Below are 18,530 nucleotides of genomic sequence, written 5' to 3' on the forward strand. Positions count from 1 at the left end.
TGTTGACAACTTGATTGACTGTCTGTGTGTGTTTACTTTTGGAACGGGCCGAACGCCTCGGCAGATTAATAGATGCATCTATAGGCGCGCCGTCGACCCTCGGCAAATGCACATTTATTTTGTTAGATCGGGCCGTCGCCTCGGTATGATTTGCGCATGCTTGTGTTGCTGCCTGGACTTAATTAAGTTATTATTGCCCTTTTGTGGCTTTAAAAATATTTGAACCTGTTTTCTCTTTATATAGCGACCAACTTTGGTCGCTAATTTTAAATTTTATTTATTTATATTTTGTTATTTTTTAAAAATAATGTTATAATTATTAAAATTAAATAAGTGGGTCCCATGAAGCGACCAACATTGGTCGCTAAGTAATTCTTTGACCAAGCAAGTCTGACCAGTCCGGTCAACAGTTTGACAAAATTTTCGACCAAGTAGCGACCAACGTTGGTCGCTAATTTATTTAAAATTATTATTTTATTATTTTCACCAGTTTAGCGACCAACTTTGGTCGCTTTTCTTGGCAAATCAACTTTGGTCGCTAAATTTTGGTCGCTTTATGCAGGAATTCTAGTAGTGCAACCCCCGGCCACCCAAGATCCCAACCGAATATACATACAAGTGCAAATCATCATATGAACCTAGTGGAACCTTCAAATCACCAATCCAGGGTCGTTAACTTATAACGCTAACTTTGATCAACTCTTCCAATCTTAAGCCTTTAGCTAGGAACTAAGTGTTTCAAATCACTCCTGAACCTCTCGGAGAATAGAGTTCTAAAATACAGAACGATCGGTTCGATCGTTGCACTAGTTACCTGGACTGTAAGGCATACACTACATTACAACTAGTTAAATTGAACGGATAGTATAAAAATATTAACATTATTAGTGTCTACAAATTAAAGAACCACAAAGAAGCAACGTACACTATAATTAAACGCTCAGGATTTGAGATCCGCCTCCTTATGTTGTACTTGCTTGATCATAATTCATAGTACTCGCTGTGTTTAAATGGTATACTACTTATAAATTATCAATATACGCTTGAAATTATTAATGGTAAAATTTATAGGCGATTTGGATGAATTTGATATCCTCCTTAAGCTTAAAATAACTGCCTCAAAACTTATATCCCAAAAGTTTCCACTGATAGAATTGTAGTTGCTCGACACGTTTAGAGATTGATAAAATAACTTGGAATAATTGCTTGGAGATTACATCACTTAGATATTGCTTCTAGTTTAGTTTTGAAGAAAATTGTAGTTTCAAGATAAGTGGATCATTAGTAGTAGTTGATAGATTAAAATAAACCAATATATTATTATTGCGAAGCATTGGAGACAGGGAATGGTGCATGATCCAAGAAGCCCATGATCCAAGACAAAAGTACCCACTTTGAGGTTTAAATTTATTTATTTAATTTAGCCGCCCATTTAGCTGCAGCTGCAGTGACATTCCTGAGAAGCCCTCTTATCTAAGCATATCATTCACCACACGAGTGCTGACTGCACAAACGTACAATTACACTTTAGCTTATAAGTTCCTATTTCTCGAATTTCTTTTATTCTAATATTACCCACTTTACTGTCACAAGAATTATCGGTGCCAATTCCTACAGGTAATTTGGCTAGCGTGGGGTTGGACCGAAGGCGAGGGGTTGCTCAAATATTCCATTATCTGTGCTAATATTTCAAAATTTTCTAATTTGACCATCATTAGTCCAAAGTACAAAATTAAACGTACATTCAATATATGCTTAAATTATAAGTTTCGTTGCTAAAGAAGAAGAATGTTAAAAAATGCGCACAAAACCATGTTCTCCTTTATATACTCCCGAATATTGGTGTGTGCACTGTGCACCCCTATGACTATAATTTCAAAACTCATTAAAAAAGAGAAAAAAAGGGAATTAAGGGCTTGGGGGGATTGCTCAACTAGATGTTCACTAACTAACCAGCATGTACTTGAGTTGGACATTGATGGCAGCAATAGTATGAGAACATCAAAATGATGAACATTTTGTTCAACATGCAGTAAGCAATTCTCAAGATATCTGAAAAGGAAAATCAAGTAGGATTCCACGAGGGTCTCTTTTCCAAGAAACATTAATATTTTCACTACAACAGTTTTTTTCTAAAAAAAAAGGAGGAAGAAAGTCCGGCTGCAAACTTTTGAGACCAAGCTGTTGTAATAAGTTGATCTTTTGGAACAAATTCTCACTTCTTCTATAAAACTCGTTAGGAGATGCCATGCTTTAACATTTTAGAAGTAGTTTCTAGAAATTTGGTCTTCAAAATTGTTTATTCTTTTGCATGGCTAGATCTCGATGGGCGAGCTAAACTCGAACTTACTAATTGAGAAACCCATATATTTACTTGACCAACTTTCATATATTCTACGTACCAATTAAACTTATGCTGAAAATTTTATTTACTAATACATGAAAGTTGAAATATAATAGAGGAAACTTCTTGAATGGAGATATCCACAGAACCGTTCTATTAAGGTTTACTTTTGAATTTAGCATTCAAGTTAAAGATTATTCTAGAGCAGTTTTTGTTAGGATCGAAATAATCACGTGTGATGCAGAAGCTAGTAAAGCAAACCTTGAACGACAATAATTCAGACAATAAAAGATAAATATACAAAAGAGACATAACTATTTAACGTGGTTCGGTTAATTGACCTATGTCGATGAGCAATCCACTAGATAAAAGAGAGTACAAAATATCGGGAGAACAACCTTGCAAAGAGGCAAAAACAAATGAGATACTAACACTTGTCCTGTAAATTTCCCCCCTAAACAAGATTCTTAAATCCCATTTGGCTACATTGTGGATGCTCCTGAACGAGAAGGAAGCTGGATCCTCAATATATAAAAGTCCAAGCCTTTTCCTCCAAGAAAAAGAACTAGCCAAATATAAGAGATTTATAATTTCCTTATTGGAAAAAAAAACCCAATTATGAAACACATGTTATCCTTTCCTTCAAAGAATACGAAAAACCAAATATAGTAAGAAAATCAGGACAAACACCTAACAGTATAGCAAATTATTTATTACCAACTCAAAGTGAGCTTTACAAACTCAAAAACTCTGTGTATTTGCTGTACATTAGTACATTATAACTATTCATAAACACTTAAACTATGTTAATTTTTTTTAACCCCAACCTGTCTGTCCCTGAAAGTCATGTATGTACTTGAGGTTCTCGAGAACTTTGCTCCCAACCCAACCAGTCACGTAACTCCACGTGTCTCAAACACCGACACCCCTTCTTCGCCGCCGGGAATGTATATAAGTCTTCCTCCGTCGTCCTTAACGGCCCGGGAACCCTTCACTCACAATTCCAATGCAATTTCCTATAATAATAATAATAATAAAACCAATAATACATATTTCAGGAAAATATATAGAGTCTTAATTATGGTCAAGATTTTTCACTTCATTTGCTGGCTAAAACGGAGATGCTATTCAAAAGGAGAGAGGAAGATCTTGAAGAAGCAGAAATTAAAAGCAGAAGCTTCAATTCCTCCTCCTACGCAAGAATAATAATCTTGTGAAATAAATAATTAGATGGAAAGAGGGATATGGAAAACCAACGTTGAGATGGCTCCAACATGTCCTCGCTGTGGTTCCATCAACACCAAGTTTTGTTACTACAACAACTATAGTTTGACGCAGCCTAGATACTTTTGCAAAGGTTGTAGAAGGTATTGGACCAAAGGTGGTTCTTTGAGGAATGTTCCCGTTGGTGGTGGCTGCAGGAAGAGCAGACGAGGTAAGTCGTCGTCTTCTTCAATTCGTTCATCATCAACAGATCATCATCATGGCCTTATTTCAAGAAATTTGGGTCGTGGGATTAATGGTTTAAATAATCCCTCTAATAATATTGATCAATCCACCACTTCCTTAGCACAAGTTGGTGATCATCATGGTCCAAGTATTGATCTTGCTTTAGTGTATGCAAATTTCTTGAATGATTCCTCAAAACCACAACCCGAGGTCCATCACCAGCACCTTGAACTTCCCGAATTATTGCCCAATGATCATCATCAAGAAGTCATCGTCGGTCCATCATTCGTGTTTTCAGACATGCTAAACATGGAGTTTGCTAGTGATTTAGGTCAAGAAACGCAATTAAGCGATGGAGATGGTGTCTACTTTAGTGGGATTGATGAGAAGCAGCAAACAATGCAGCATGTTATGAATCATAATGATGATGTTCACTATACAAACATGAACATGAATGCTAATATTATTAACAACGAATTAGGCAATTATATGCAACTGCCTCCATTGCCTTGTGAAGAATTGGGAGTCTCATCAGAAGGGATGGCGTGGTCTAATTCTCATGATGATCATCATATGGTATTTACTAATGATATTCTTATAAATACAAGTCATACATCAACTGGAGGACTAGAACCAGAATCGGAACCAGAAATATTAGCGGCACAAGATCCAAGTCATCATCACGCGAATGCTAATGATAGGAGCCTTTTCAGCTTGTCCAACTTTGGAAATATTTTCAGGCCTTGAAAATCCAAATGAGGTTTACTTTACTTCATTTTTGCAGTCTTCACATTCGATATAGTGCATGTATAGAAAAGGGAAAATATTTTTCTGAAGAATAATACTGAATTTGTAATATTGGTTAAGTAAACACTTCCATATATATATATATATATATATATATATATATATATATACTTGCAATAACTTTTTTCCTTTCGTTTTATCCAACTTGTCATTTACTCAACTAGGCATTTGTCCAAACAGTTTCACGAGTTTAAATATAGCTAAGGCCTTACTTAGGCATTCTTCTCAGAAAGTATTCTTCTCTCAACTGTTGGTTTGATTTAAAAGCTGCATTTTGGTGATTTTCAAATTTGAGATGTCTCCGCTCTCTATGTTTTTAACTTTTTATCGTTTTACCAGTAATTTGTTGTACTCTTTAACTTCCCTTTAACTTAGTTCTGCGTACTTGTTCTGCATGCTTGTTTGCTTATGTCCAAAATTTAAGAAAAAGAAAGAAAAAAAGCATACAGTAGCACTTAGCCATGTGTGTAGACCAAAATGTCTCTGAAGGAGGTCTACCGTAGCCTATGAGTAAGTCAAAACTACGAAAAGGGTGTTGAGATACAAGAAGAAAGTGCTGTTACTTAGTTAATTTTAATTGGGCTGTTACTTAGTTTTGGGTCATTTTACTCTACATCTGATATCGGGCCTACATTTCCTATTGGGCCTAGATTGTATTTATTTATATTTGTATGTAGTGGACCAGCCCAATACATTGTACGAAAGGGGATTATATTTTGTAACAGACGATTGATTTATTGATTCTCTCTCTAACGGAAAATATCTAGAAGTTTCCTCCTTTCTTCCTCTCTATTACTCTTTCTTCGATCTCATCGTTAATGGAGTTTTATCATGGTATCAGAGCCTAGATCTGGATAGATTACGAGGTTATCCATCTTCTGAGGCTACAATCATTTAGTTGTATCAGAGTTTTGTCGAGATTCCGCTGTTCTCTCCGATTTGGTTTTGGGTTTCTTCATTCCGGCGAATCTTTATCGGTATTTTGGGCTTCTTTCTTCCTTATTGATGAACATGATGGACAACAAACATCTCCTGGCAATTGACCAATTTTTTGGAGTTATTTGAGGTGCCGATTTCGACCCAGGGTTTTGCTGGTTCCGGTGACTTTTCTTTACAAGGCCGTTGTTCCTTCCGGTCGCGAAGGAAACTTGGTAAATCTAGATATCTCTGTTCTCTTGTTTCATTGTGAGTGTAGTTTTTTTTTTGTTTCCTGATTAATTGCATGCAAAATGCCGAACAATGATGGTTCTGAACCTGTAATACGAACTGCTTCACCTATTTGTAGAATTATGTTTGTAACTTGCCAACTTCTAGCTCTAGGTCTGCTAATTCAACAGTTATGTCTACTTCTAGTGAACATGTTTTTGAGCCTAATACTTACTCTCAGGCAGCAGCTACCCCTGAGTGGCAGGCTGCTATGAGAAAGGAGTTTGAGGCATTGGAGACTAATGGTCCTTGGGATATAGTTGAGTTACCCAAAGGCAAAAAGCCAATTGGCTGCAAATGGGTATATAAAATTAAGTACAAAGCTGATGGGAATATAGAAAGATATAAAACTAGGCTTGTAATTAGAGGTGATACACAGGTTGAGGGAATAGATTTTTATGAAACTTTCTCTCCGGTGGTCAAACTTTAATTCCACTGTTAAAGCTTTAATTGCTGTAGCTGTTAAAAGAAATTGGTCACTATTTCAATTAAATGTTAATAACGCCTTTTTGCATGGGGATTTAGTTGAGGAAGTTTATATGAAAATTCCACCTGGTCTTTTTGTTTCTAATGCATCTGATGATTCTGTTTCCCACAATTTGGTCTGTCGATTGAAAAAATCTTTATATGGTCTACGCCAATGTTAAGATACAAGAAGAAAGTGTTGTTACTTAGTTAGTTTTAATTGGGCTGTTACTTAGTTTGGATCATTTTTCTCTACATCTGATATTGGGCCTACATGTCCTATTGGGCCTAGATTGTATTTATTTATATCTGTATGTAGTGGACCAGCCCAATACATTGTACAAAAGGGGATTATATTTTGTAACAGACGATTGATTTTTTGATTCTCTCTCTAATGGAAAATATCTAGAAGTTTCCTCCTCTCTTCCTCTCTATTACTCTTTCTTCAATCTCATCGTCAATGGAGTTTTATCAAAGGGCGCGAGTAATTAAAGAAAACATATACAAAAAGTACTCTTCACTTAGAGCTCGCGGTCTAAAATATACCGTAACAAATACTTCCTCTGTTCCAATTTATGTGAACCTAATTGAGTGGGCATGAAGTTTAAGAAAAAAAATGAAGACTTTTAAAACCTACGGTTCTAAACAAGTCATAATATTTGTGTGGCTATAATTTTTTTGAAATTTGTGGTTTTAAACATGACAAAGTATTTGTGTTGGTATAAAAGCTTTTCATTGAGAGTAGAATTGGAAGTTTAAATTTCATTATTTTCAAATTTAGAAAGCAATCATTTTTTTGAACGGACCAAATAAGAAATAAGTTCACATAAATTAAAATAGAGGGAGTATCCGTCTATAATTAAGAACAAGTTATTGATGTAAAAGAAAGAGCTTAAAATCTTTTTAACATAAAAAGCGTTTAAAATCTTTTTTAAAAAAAAGATTGTTAATCAAAATAGAACAGAGGATTACTACTATGAAATAGAGTTAATAAATATTTATGCCTTTTGAACTGTAAAATCATATACCACTATCTGATAGTGTTATGTAAATTTTTGATGCCTTTTGAACGGTAAAATATATTTTAAATATATAAGTAATGTTAGTGTTACGAAACTTAGCTCAAAGTAATAAAACAAGAAAATAGACAAGAATATAGAGAGCAAGAGATGAGAGCTTCTTATTTCTTTCAAGTATGTACAATGTGGTGCCAAAACCCTCTATTTATAGGATTACATAGAGGTATACAAAAGAATGCCATAAACATGACATTAAACATTTGGGATCATGGAGGAAGATCATGGAGGTGTGGGAGTTACAACTATAATGGTGAGAAGTAGTGGGAATTATCTACATAATGGAGAAGAGTAGTGGGAGTAACTTCTTTACTATTATAGACATCCACTAATATAATTATAATATTCATAACACCCCCCTAGGATGTCTATAGATAATGTGCCTCGTTAAAACCTTACTAAGAAAAAACCATGAAGGAAAAAATATTAGTGAAGGAAAAAGAGTACACATATCTTGTAATACGCATTACTTGCTGCCTCATTAAAACTTTGCCAGGAAAACCCAGTGGGATAAAACCTTAGCTAAGGAAAAAAGAGTACAATGCGTATTTGCCTCCCCCTGATGAAAACATCACTTTTGTTTCTCGAAGAAGACGAATTCCAAGCTTGTATAATAACTTCTATATTATTGAGATCGGCAATCCTTGTGAAGAAGTTTGTCAAATTATCACTTGAACAAATTTGTTGAGCAACAATCATGTCTGAAATAGAACTTTGCTGAAATATGCTTTATTTTTTCTCCTTCGATATATCCTTCTTTCAATTGAGATAAACAAATATCATCGCCTTCACTATTATTGTAATATTTTCTTCAAGGAAAAGTCACACATCTGTTGTGTGTTGAGTCACTTGCTTTATCAGTTGCTAGTATATTGACATGATTTCAAGGTTCGTTGGTCCGACTTTGGAAGCATATATCTTTTGATCTACATGAAATTATGAGATGATTCAAAAATAAAAGTTGTATCCCTTCGCGTCTAGTTTCCAGAAAGGTAAAGAAATCATAATTTAGACATCTGTAGAGAAAGTGATGGCCAAAATACTAAGACCTGTCTGTGCAGCCACCAGAGCACGGTCAGCGGTGATTTACCGCGGTCAGCGGTGATTTTCCGCGGTCAGTGGTGATGGAAATCCGAAAGGTGCACTATAAATACGAGATTTTGGGTTTTATTTCATATTTTGACCTAGAGAGCTCGAGCTTTTGGCAATTTTTTTGAGGGATTTTCAAGAAAACCATCGGGGTAAGTGATTCTAACTCAATTTTGGCTAAAATACAAGATTATAACGTTGGATTCATCATTTGAGTAGAGATTTGGGGTGAAAATTTGGGAAAAATTTGTGGAACTTCATAAAATGAATATTTGGAATTTGAAAGCCGATTAGGAGCCGAAACTGAGTGAAGCTAGTATGGATAGTCTCGTAATTGAATGGGTTGTCAGATTTTGAGACTTTGTTCGGATTTCGAGACGTGGGCCCGAGGGCCGGGTTTGAGCAATTTCGGATTCTTGAGTTAATTTGATTATTTTTGCTTGGGCTTTGTTCCTTTAGCGTATATTGATGATAATATACTGATTTTGGTTAGATTTGGATCATTTGGAGGCTGATTCGAGAGGCAAAGGCATCACGGGCTAGTGTTTGGACCGGTTTGATGTAAGTAATGATTGTAAATATTGTCCTAAGGGTATGGAACCCCGGATTTCACATCGTTATGCTACTTTGAGGTGACACACACGTCAGATGATGAGCGTGGGGTCGAGCAGCGTTGGGGATTGTGACTTGGTCCGTCCCGTACGACTATTAAGTCGCATATTTGATTTAAAATTGTTTGATATCATTGTGTTTTGGAAAGTATTACTATGTTTTGGGCTGAATGCCATATTTGGGCCTGGTGCCAACTGTCTGGATCCTCAGGGGCTTTTTTTTACCACTATTCCTCACTGTTTTTGACTTAATATCTGTACTCAGTCATGCTGTATTTTACTGATTACGTAACTCAGCCGTATTTACTCCGTCTTGATACTTTAAATGATATTTTGGGCTGAGTTTCCTATTTTACTATTGCCCAAGTGGCTTGAGAGGTTTCTGACTGACTGAGGCCGAGGGCCTGTGTTGTGAGGATATTATGGGATCGGGCTGCACGCCGCAGCAGGTTGTTACTGATTTGTGATATTATGAGGCCGAGGGCCTGATTGATTTATGGCACGAGGTGGTTTGTTGTTATGTGAGGCCGAGGGCCTGACTGATTTATGCCACGAGGTGGCTTGTTGTTATGTGAGGCCGAGGGCCTGATTGATTTATGCCACAAGGTGGCTTGTCGTTATGTGAGGCCGGGGGCCTAATTGTTTATTCCACGAGATGACTTGTTTTAGCGCTTGGGCTGTAGGAGCCCCTCCGGAGTCTGAACACCCCTAGTGAGCGCGGGTACCCAGTGTGAGTGATGTGATGTAGCCTGAGGGGCTGTTGTTGATTCATATTGTTGCCCGAGGGGCTGATTACGAGTGATTGTGAGGTAGCCCGTGGGGCTGGTTATGTTGATATTTCGCCTGAGGGGCGGTTTATGATTCATTTTGCCCGAGGGGCTGTATACGAGTGAGTTTTTGCCCGAGGAGCCGACTATGTTTTCATCATTTCTACTCACTGTTTCATCACTAGTTTGAAAATTGCTGAAAAATGTTTTAAATGGATTTTCACACATCTTCAAATGATTTCTACCGAAAACTGGATTTTTAACAAAATGGTTTGATTTATATATACTGTTCTGGAAACATACTGTGGTTACTGTGGTGTTGTGACGTGGATTATGTGTTTTCTTACTACTCAATCTTTATTTACTTTTATTACTTACTGAGTTGGCGTACTCACATTACTCCCTGCACCTTGTGTGTAGATTTAGGTATTTCTGAACCCGTTAGCGGGTGTTGATTACCCATTGGCAGGTTCATCGGAGATAGCAAGGTAGCTGCCCGGCGTTTGCAGCCCTGCTCTTCTCCCTCTTATCTTCCTTAGACTGTTATAGTATATTTTTAGACTCTTCGTTGTATTCAGACCTTAGTAGAAGCTCGTGACTTGTGACACCCCGATGTCGGGCTTGTGTTGTTTTTCTTCCGCACTAGTTATCTAGACTTATATTATGTGATTTTGTTAATTATTGGCTTAAAATGACTTTATAGAGCAATGGTTTGATTTGGGAATTGTGTCGGCTGGCCTAGATTCACGATAGACACCATCACGACTGGGTCGATTTTAGGGTCGTGACAAGTTGGTATCAGAGCCTAGGTTACATAGGTCTGATGAGTCATGAGCAGGTTTAGTAGAGTCTCACGGATCAGTATGGAGACGTCTGTACTTATCTTCGAGAGGCTGCAGAACCTTTAGGAAATTCCATTTTCTTGAATTCTTCTCGTGCGTCCTTGATTTAGCTTGTTTGAATTCCTTCCACGCATTCGTATGCGTGCATGAGTGCTCGATATCAGCTTTGCATCGATTACTTGTGATTCCCTGATCGAGGGGCGAGATGTGATTTCTGTGGGTTGATATTGGGCCAGTCTAGAGGACTTGAGGCCGGGATCTGCTTGTAGCTTGAGCACTAAGGTGTTGATTATGTGAGCACATGCTTCTAGAATTTATATGTTCGGTAGTGTCCCTATTAGTGAAAGTGATGACTGCATGGCTATGTGATGAGTATGATATGACTGCGAGATATGTTCATATGATTTGAATGTGACGAGAAGGGTCTACTTGAGGATAGAAATAACTATTTGGTGCTCGAGGTCCACCTTGATTAGATGTATAGCCCCGAGTTATAGGTGTGTAAAGGATCTTTTCATGTTACGATATGAGTTTAGACTCAGGAAGATTTGGTGGTTGTGTGATGTCTATGACGGCGGTAGGGTATGAAGAGATGTTAGTTTGAGGCAAAGCAGGTGGGTTATCTCCTGCGGAGTATTCTGAAGTTTGTGTGATCCTTATGTTGTTTGTTGGAAGACCTCTTTTACCAGTGAAATATATGTGTTGCAACTTGAATTTGGATAGAGTGGGCTTGACTGTTACGAGGGTGAAGGCGAGATTTGCAGAAGATTTGAAGTACTAGATAGCTTGTGTTGCATGATCGCTGCCAACTCCACACTATTATAAAGTAGGGAGAGAGGGTCGCAATATCTTTTACCCGATATGAGGGTCGGGATCGAATTCCTCAGAGAGCTAGAAAGGGAGTTGGGTATCTACTTAGACTAGAATCGCGTGTATGCTCTTAATTGATCTTCTTATCATTGTTGGGTTTTTCAATTATAAAATACTATTATCAAACTAGTAATTGAAACTAGATTATGCTACGAAATAATTTCTAAGGTTGTATCTAATGGCGAGAAGGGCACTAGGCGTGACATCCCCTTGGTGGCTAATTGACGGGTAGATGCTACTAAGATTCGATTGACATAATTGGGGCTTATACTATAACCGTTGCACAATTTTACCCACTCTCACACCTCTCGGTAGAGAGAATGATTTTTCCCAATTGACTCTCTCGAGACCAAATGGGTAGGCAAATTAGATCAAGCAACTAGGGTTCAAGCAGGGTGATTACTCTCTCGAGGTTTAACCCGTTAATTGGGACTATCATTTCTCACGAGTCCATCCCAATTCCTTGTTGGGTCAATTTTGGGGACCTAGACTCTCTTTCTCAAGAAGAGTCAAATCCTCAAAGCACAAATCATTGTTTGCAACCACCAGTTTATAGATTAAAACATAAAATCAACCCAAATAGCAAACACCCATAGTAAATCTAACCCTAGATGGCAAGACCCATCAATTACCCACACTAGGGTTGAGCCATAATCCTAGCTAATGGGTTTAGCTACTCATGCTTGAAGGAGAAAATGAAGAAATAGATGAAGAACCAGACATATTAATTAAATACTAAATTAAAGTACAAGAATCTATCGTTAATTTGAAGCTAAGATGCCAAAAATGGCTACAAAAGTTGTTCTCACGAGCGCAGCTCAATTCTGATATTAGCTGATGACCTAAAAATGGTAAAATGTTCTATTTATACTAAGCTTGAAAAACTGGACAAAAATACCTATGCGGGGTCAGTGCGGGCCGCACAAAATGGACCGCGCCCGCACAAGGCTCTTGGATTTCAAAATTTGGCTCTCTGAAGTTGGGCTCCGCGGACCGCGCAGAATGGACCGCGACCGCGGAGGCAGCTAGCGCGGTCTGCACAAAGATGACCGCGGACCGCAGAGGCTTGGAATCTGGCAATTTCAACTCTCTGAATCTCTACTCCGCGGACCGCACAGAATGGTCGTGCGGCCGTTGAGCCTTCAGCGCGGACCACACAATATGTACAACGGCCGTATTGCCTGAAGCTCATAAATGCCAACTCTCAGTATCTACCTAGTGCGGACCGCACAGAGTCGAATGCGGTCGCACTAGGCCTTTTTATCCTCTGTTTTCCTTGTCTTAGATACTTGAGCAGGTTTCACTCCCCTTTGAGCCAATCCTTGACATTTCATCACTTTGTCGATCAATCCTGCAATCAAGCGCACTTATGAGCCTTTTGGGACTATTTTGTAACAATTTATAACCAAAGCGTAAGCAAGAAGGAGTAAAAAACATGGCAAAATCCCTAGTTATCAACTCCCCCAAACTTAAGCTTTTGCTTGTCCTCAAGCAAACAAAATAAGACCCACCCCTTAATGGAAAATTCAAGTAAAGTATCCTCAACAAGCGTCAATTGGGACTAACAATTGCCCTCAATACGAATGAATCATTAACAACTTTTAACCTTTGAAAAACCATGGATCTAGTGTGACACAAGAGCATCAAGAGTTGACTCAATATATCAAAGAACTCTCTCAATTACTTTGGTCATTGTGGAACCCAAACTCACACATCCTCAACTATCCCAAGGCAAACCTCACCTTTTTTAGAGTATTGACACACAAATTGAGGTTAATAGGAATTCACTCTTCTCTCTCAAGAAAAGGTCACAAGTCCGGCTCTAAGTACCATATGCTTGCCCCTTATGTAAGTATCCACTAATGTAAGCTTCATTCAACTCAAGATCATATAGGGCTTTTGTGGAGTCATTGTGAAGGCTTTTGGGTAAGGGTAGGACATGTTTTTGTTCAAGTGGGTTCAATCTTCCCTTAATCACTTCTTTTTAATTCATTTGGCACAATTCACTTGACTCTTTAAGTCATTTCACCTCTTCTAAGGGGTTAGAGAGATACATTGTCACTCTTTCTTATGCATTTCAATTCTTTTCTCTTTTTTTTTTAAAATTTTTCCACACCTTTCTTTCTTTTACTTTTCTTGAATCCCTTCTTATTCTTTCTCACTTTGAGCATTCTTTTTGTCTTTTTGCTTTTCTTTCTTTTTCATTGCCTTTCCTTTTCTTCATTTTGGTGCCTCATACCACTTTGTTGTCATCCTCGTCTCTCCCCCAAACTTATGCTTTTGCNAGGAAATGATCCTTGCGGGTCACTTTATTAGCTTCCGGTAGTCCATGCAACTCTCACCGGTATGTTCGAGTGGATATCTCATTGTTTCATTTTCACCACCGTCATCCCGCCTTTCTTCGGTACACATTGCACTGGGGAAGTCCATGAGCTATCGGAGATTGGATACACCACACCCGTATCAAGCCACTTGATCACTTCTTTCTTCACCACCTCTTGCATTGCTCATTTAACCTCCTTTGATGTTCTAAGGAATGTCTTGCATCATCCTCTAAGATAATTTTATGCATGCAAAATGCGGGGCTTATTCCCCGGATGTCCGCCAGAGTCCATCCAATTGCCCTTTTTCGCCTTTGAAGCACCTCCAAAGTGGCCTCAACCTGCAAGTTAGTAAGGCAAGAAGAAAGAATAACTGGAAGAGTTGAATTAGAGCCCAAAAATTCATACCTGAGGTGTAGAGGAAGTGGCTTCAACTCCAACACCGGTGGCTCCTCAATTGATGGTTTTGTTGGTGGAGTTTTCCGGTTTTCGAGATCCAAAGACAATTTTCTCGGCTCATAGGAATAAGAGCCCATCCCATGTAGAGAATTGACACACTCCACTCTGCTTGCATCATCATTGACATCAAGATTTAATAGCACAGCCTCAAGGGGATCCTCCACGTTGATCATAGAACTTGTGTCATCCACTATCACAGCTGTGACAATGTCCACAAAAGAGCACACCTCGGTGCTATTGGGTTGCTTCATGGATTTGCAAACATGGAAGACCACCTTTTCATCTCCCACTCGAAAATTTAGGTCACCAGCTTCAACATCAACCAATGCCTTCCCCGTTGCTAGGAAAGGTCTCCCAAGAATAATCGGGACTTCAAAGTCCACTTCACAATCCAATATAACAAAGTTAGCCGACAATATGAATTTGTCCACCCGGATAAGTACATCATCAATTATACCCAAAGGGCGCTTCATCGACCGGTCCGCCATTTGAAGTCTCATTGAGGTTGTCCTAGGTTGTCCAATTCCCAAAGTCTTGAAGACTGAATAAGGCATCAAATTAATGCTAGCCCCCAAGTCATAAAGGGCCTTAGCAAACTCCGCACTACTGATAGTGCAAGGGATAGTAAAAGCTCTAGGGTCTTCAATTTTCGGGGCCATAGAATGCACTATCGCACTGACTTGGTGAGTCATCTTTATTGTTTCACAATCCATGGAACGCTTCTTTGTGACCAAATCCTTCATGAACTATGCATAGCCCGACATTTGTTCAAGTGCCTCCACCAAAGGCATATTGATTGTAAGGCTTTTCATCATATCTATGAACTTTTTGAATTGATTGTCACTCTTTTGCTTTGCTAACCGTTGAGGATAAGGTGGAGGTGGCCTAGGCAAAGGTGCCTTGACTTTGGGCACCACCGGCTCGGGCATATCAATCACATGTTCCCTAGACGGGTTTACAACGTCTTAAGTTTCGACCTCGGCCTCATCAATATCTATCCTCACATCATTGTTCACATTGTTCTCAACCACATCTTCAACTATTAAAGGTACATCATTTTCCCGCAACTCAATATCATCATCCACAACTTGCTTATCTTTCGAGGCATGCACATCACCGCCTCTTCCACTTCTTGTTGTAACCGCCATCACATGATTGTTCCCACCTTTAGGGTTCACTACCGTATCACTTGGTAGAGCACCCTTTGGGTGACTATTTAACGATTGAGAGATTTGGCCTAATTGTACCTCCAAATTCCGAATGGAGGTATTGTGGGAAGCCAATTGAGCATCGGAATCTTGGTTCTTCTTCATCATTTGTTCGAACATCATTTCTATTCTTCCCATATCATTACCCGAAGAACTAGATCCTTGAGAAGGGAATGGGGGTGGATTTTTCGGTTGTTGGTACATAGGGGGACTTTGAAAGCCTTGCCCCCGATTGCGTTGGTTTCCATTGTTGTTCCAAGTGCCTTGACCATTGTTGTTCCAATTGTTGTTATTACCATTCCAATTCCCTTGGTTGCCTTGATTATTGTTTCCCCAATTTCCGCCTTGGTTGTTGTTGTTCCAATTACCACCACCTTGTTGATTGCCCCAATTTCCTTGGGGTCGCCATTATTGATTTGAAGAGTTGCCTCGATTGCCTTGATAGTTATTGACATATTGAACTTCTTCGCTTTGCTCATCATAACACTCATTTGAAAACCACCACCATCATCATATCGATAACAATTTCCTTGAGGTTGTTGCCCTCTTTGCCTTCTTTTAAACATATTCACTCCTTCCATGGCATTGACTTGGCGAGGATTTTGGACTTGTTGTAATTGCGCCTTAGCCAATTGATTCATAGTAGTAGTAAGCTCGGCAATAACTTGACCATGGTCATGCAACTCCTTGTGCAAATGGATCACCGTAGGGTCGCCTTGAGGAACATTGGCCCTACTTTGCCAAGCCGAAGAAGTGTCGGCCATCTCGTCAAGAATATCACAAGCTTCATTGAAAGGAAGCTTCATAAAGTTGCCTCCGGCCAATTGGTTTACAATGCATTGATTAGTGGTGTTGATGCCCCGATAAAAGGTTTGTTGAATCATTGCCTCAGTCATATCGTTGTTTGGGCATTCTTTCACCATTGTTCTAAATCTCTCCCATATTTCATGCAAGGGTTCCGTTGGCTCTTGCTTGAAGGCCAAAATTTTATCACGAAGCGCCGCCATGTGACTTGGCGAAAAGAACTTGGAAATAACTGTCTCCAATCATCCACGTGTGATGGAATGATTNGGCCGGCTGAGGTAGAAGGACCTGGAGGCAAATCAGCAGAAGTGGAAGGTCCGGGAGGCATGGCAGCAACCGTGGAGGCAGGCTTAGTGGAGGTCTCTACCCCAACTGGCTCTTCAGACTGGCCAGTTGGGGCAGAAGTAGGAGGTTTGTAGTTCTTCTCCTTGGGGTTGTCTGGCCCCCTCAAACTATACCAGGAAGCAACCGGTTTGGCCTTGACATCATATGGCTTCTTTTCCACCTCCAAGTCCCGAAAATACATAGAGAGAGTGTTGGGGAAAGGGTAGTTTCGGTTAGCTTCCGCACCCACAAAAGAGATGATGCGGGACATCACATTCCCCACATTGATGGGGTATCCCGCCATGATAGATGCAACCAACACAGCCCGATGGATAGGAAGAGTCTGGTCATGTGTGGTAGGGTCCAACCTGCTGCAAACGAAGGTTTCCCAACCCTTAGCTTCAAAGTTCAGAGTCCCCCTCAGAATTTTTACCCCCGCAGTCAACCACTCAGGAACGGTACCTGGGATTGCCAAGTACTGGGCTAACCATGGACGGACCCCCTCACCCATCTTTAACTTTGCCAAGTATAGAGTCTCGTCCTCTTCATTGAAGCCCAAATATTCATTTAGAGACTGCCCGTCGAACAACACCTTTTTGTTCCGGACCTTGGTCACTTTGGAACCCTTGACGATGTGGGCCACATTATAATAAAATTCCCTGACCATATGTTCATTTGCATCAATACACTTCTCCATAAAAAATTCCCAGCTCACTCTAGTTCTAAACTCCCTCTGCACGTTCGGGTTGTGGGGAAGTAGATCTTTGTCAATAAAGCTCCTCTCCGGTATCAAATGCCTCACCGGCCACCACTCCCTAAACTTATGATATGCAACTTGGCTTACAAATCTATCCTCCCACTCCTCAGGTTTTCTAGTTCGAGCAACGCCTCCGACTTGAGGCTCACCACCTTCAGCACCCTGTACCTCCTCCTCATTTCCGCCTGCACTCTCCCCAGATAATGAAGCTGTGGGGGAGGTGGAGTCGTCTCCACTACCTGCTTCTGACCCCTCAGAAGAATCAGAAACAACATTCACCGGTCCGCTTGATAGTGGGTGATGCGTGAGGGGGTATCAGGTCAGGTTAAAAGTGGGTGGTGATGTGAGTTGGGACTGAGTCTGAGGAGATGTCCTGGGATGGCACATACTCACTCCCGGAAGAATGGGAAGCAGCTTTATCTGCAGCTTTTATCAACTTTCAGGTCTTTTTGATGTTTTCCCGAGCTTGGGGAGTGAGCTTTACCACTCTCTTTCCTTTGCCCCTCAGGAGGAACCACCTCTCCCGGGTTGTTTTGTTCCTTTGCCTCCTTGTTGTCTAACCATTGTCTGCAAACACACACATCTAGCTTTGTTAGTCTAAGAACAGGAAGTGAAACGGATGCAGAATGAATTGCAGAATAGAAGCTCAGCAGTTGCAGAAATAGTTGCTGGAACAGGCCAGTGCGGACCGCACAAAATGGCAGTGCGGCCGCACTGAAGCCACCACGGACGTACAGAAATGACCGTGGTCCGCACAGGTTTAAAGCTCCTAAACTTAGCTCTCTGAACCTCACCACTGCGGCCAACACAAAATGGTATCGCGGCCGCGGTGGGTCAGCGCAGACCGCACAAAGTGCAATGCGGCCGCGCTGGAATAGGACATTTCTCAGAACATAAGCACCGCGGACAGCACAAAAGTGACCGCGGTCCGCGAGGGGTGCTGATTTAGGGAACTGAGTTAGGGTTTAAGTTTTTGTTGCAATTTTGTTCAAATCATCACCTACTTTGTCCCTACTCAATTTCCCACTCATTATGCACATCAATCACACAAAGACCAGTATTTAAAACTAACCTAAGCTAATCAAATAGAGAAAAATGAGAAAAAGAAGAAGCTATGGGCTACTAGTCATG

At 39.9% G+C, this 18,530-nt stretch overlaps 1 protein-coding gene across 1 annotated transcript; it reads left to right on the forward strand.

Moving 5' to 3' along the window:
- The first annotated feature begins 3,460 nt into the window (after positions 1-3,460).
- On the forward strand, positions 3,461-4,626 carry LOC109207614 (dof zinc finger protein DOF4.7-like). The gene has a single exon (XM_019370560.1). It carries the CDS (start codon positions 3,575-3,577, stop codon positions 4,538-4,540), a length of 966 nt encoding a protein of 321 aa, XP_019226105.1. The 5' UTR covers positions 3,461-3,574; the 3' UTR covers positions 4,541-4,626.
- The last annotated feature ends 13,904 nt before the right edge of the window (positions 4,627-18,530 follow it).

The sequence above is a fragment of the Nicotiana attenuata genome, unplaced genomic scaffold (assembly GCF_001879085.1).
Source record: "Nicotiana attenuata strain UT unplaced genomic scaffold, NIATTr2, whole genome shotgun sequence".
Classification (NCBI taxonomy): Eukaryota; Viridiplantae; Streptophyta; class Magnoliopsida; order Solanales; family Solanaceae; genus Nicotiana; species Nicotiana attenuata.

Excerpts from the sequence above, each read along its gene's own strand:
- LOC109207614 (XM_019370560.1), top strand. The coding sequence starts at position 3,575 with ATGGAAAGAGGGATATGGAAAACCAACGTTGAGATGGCTCCAACATGT.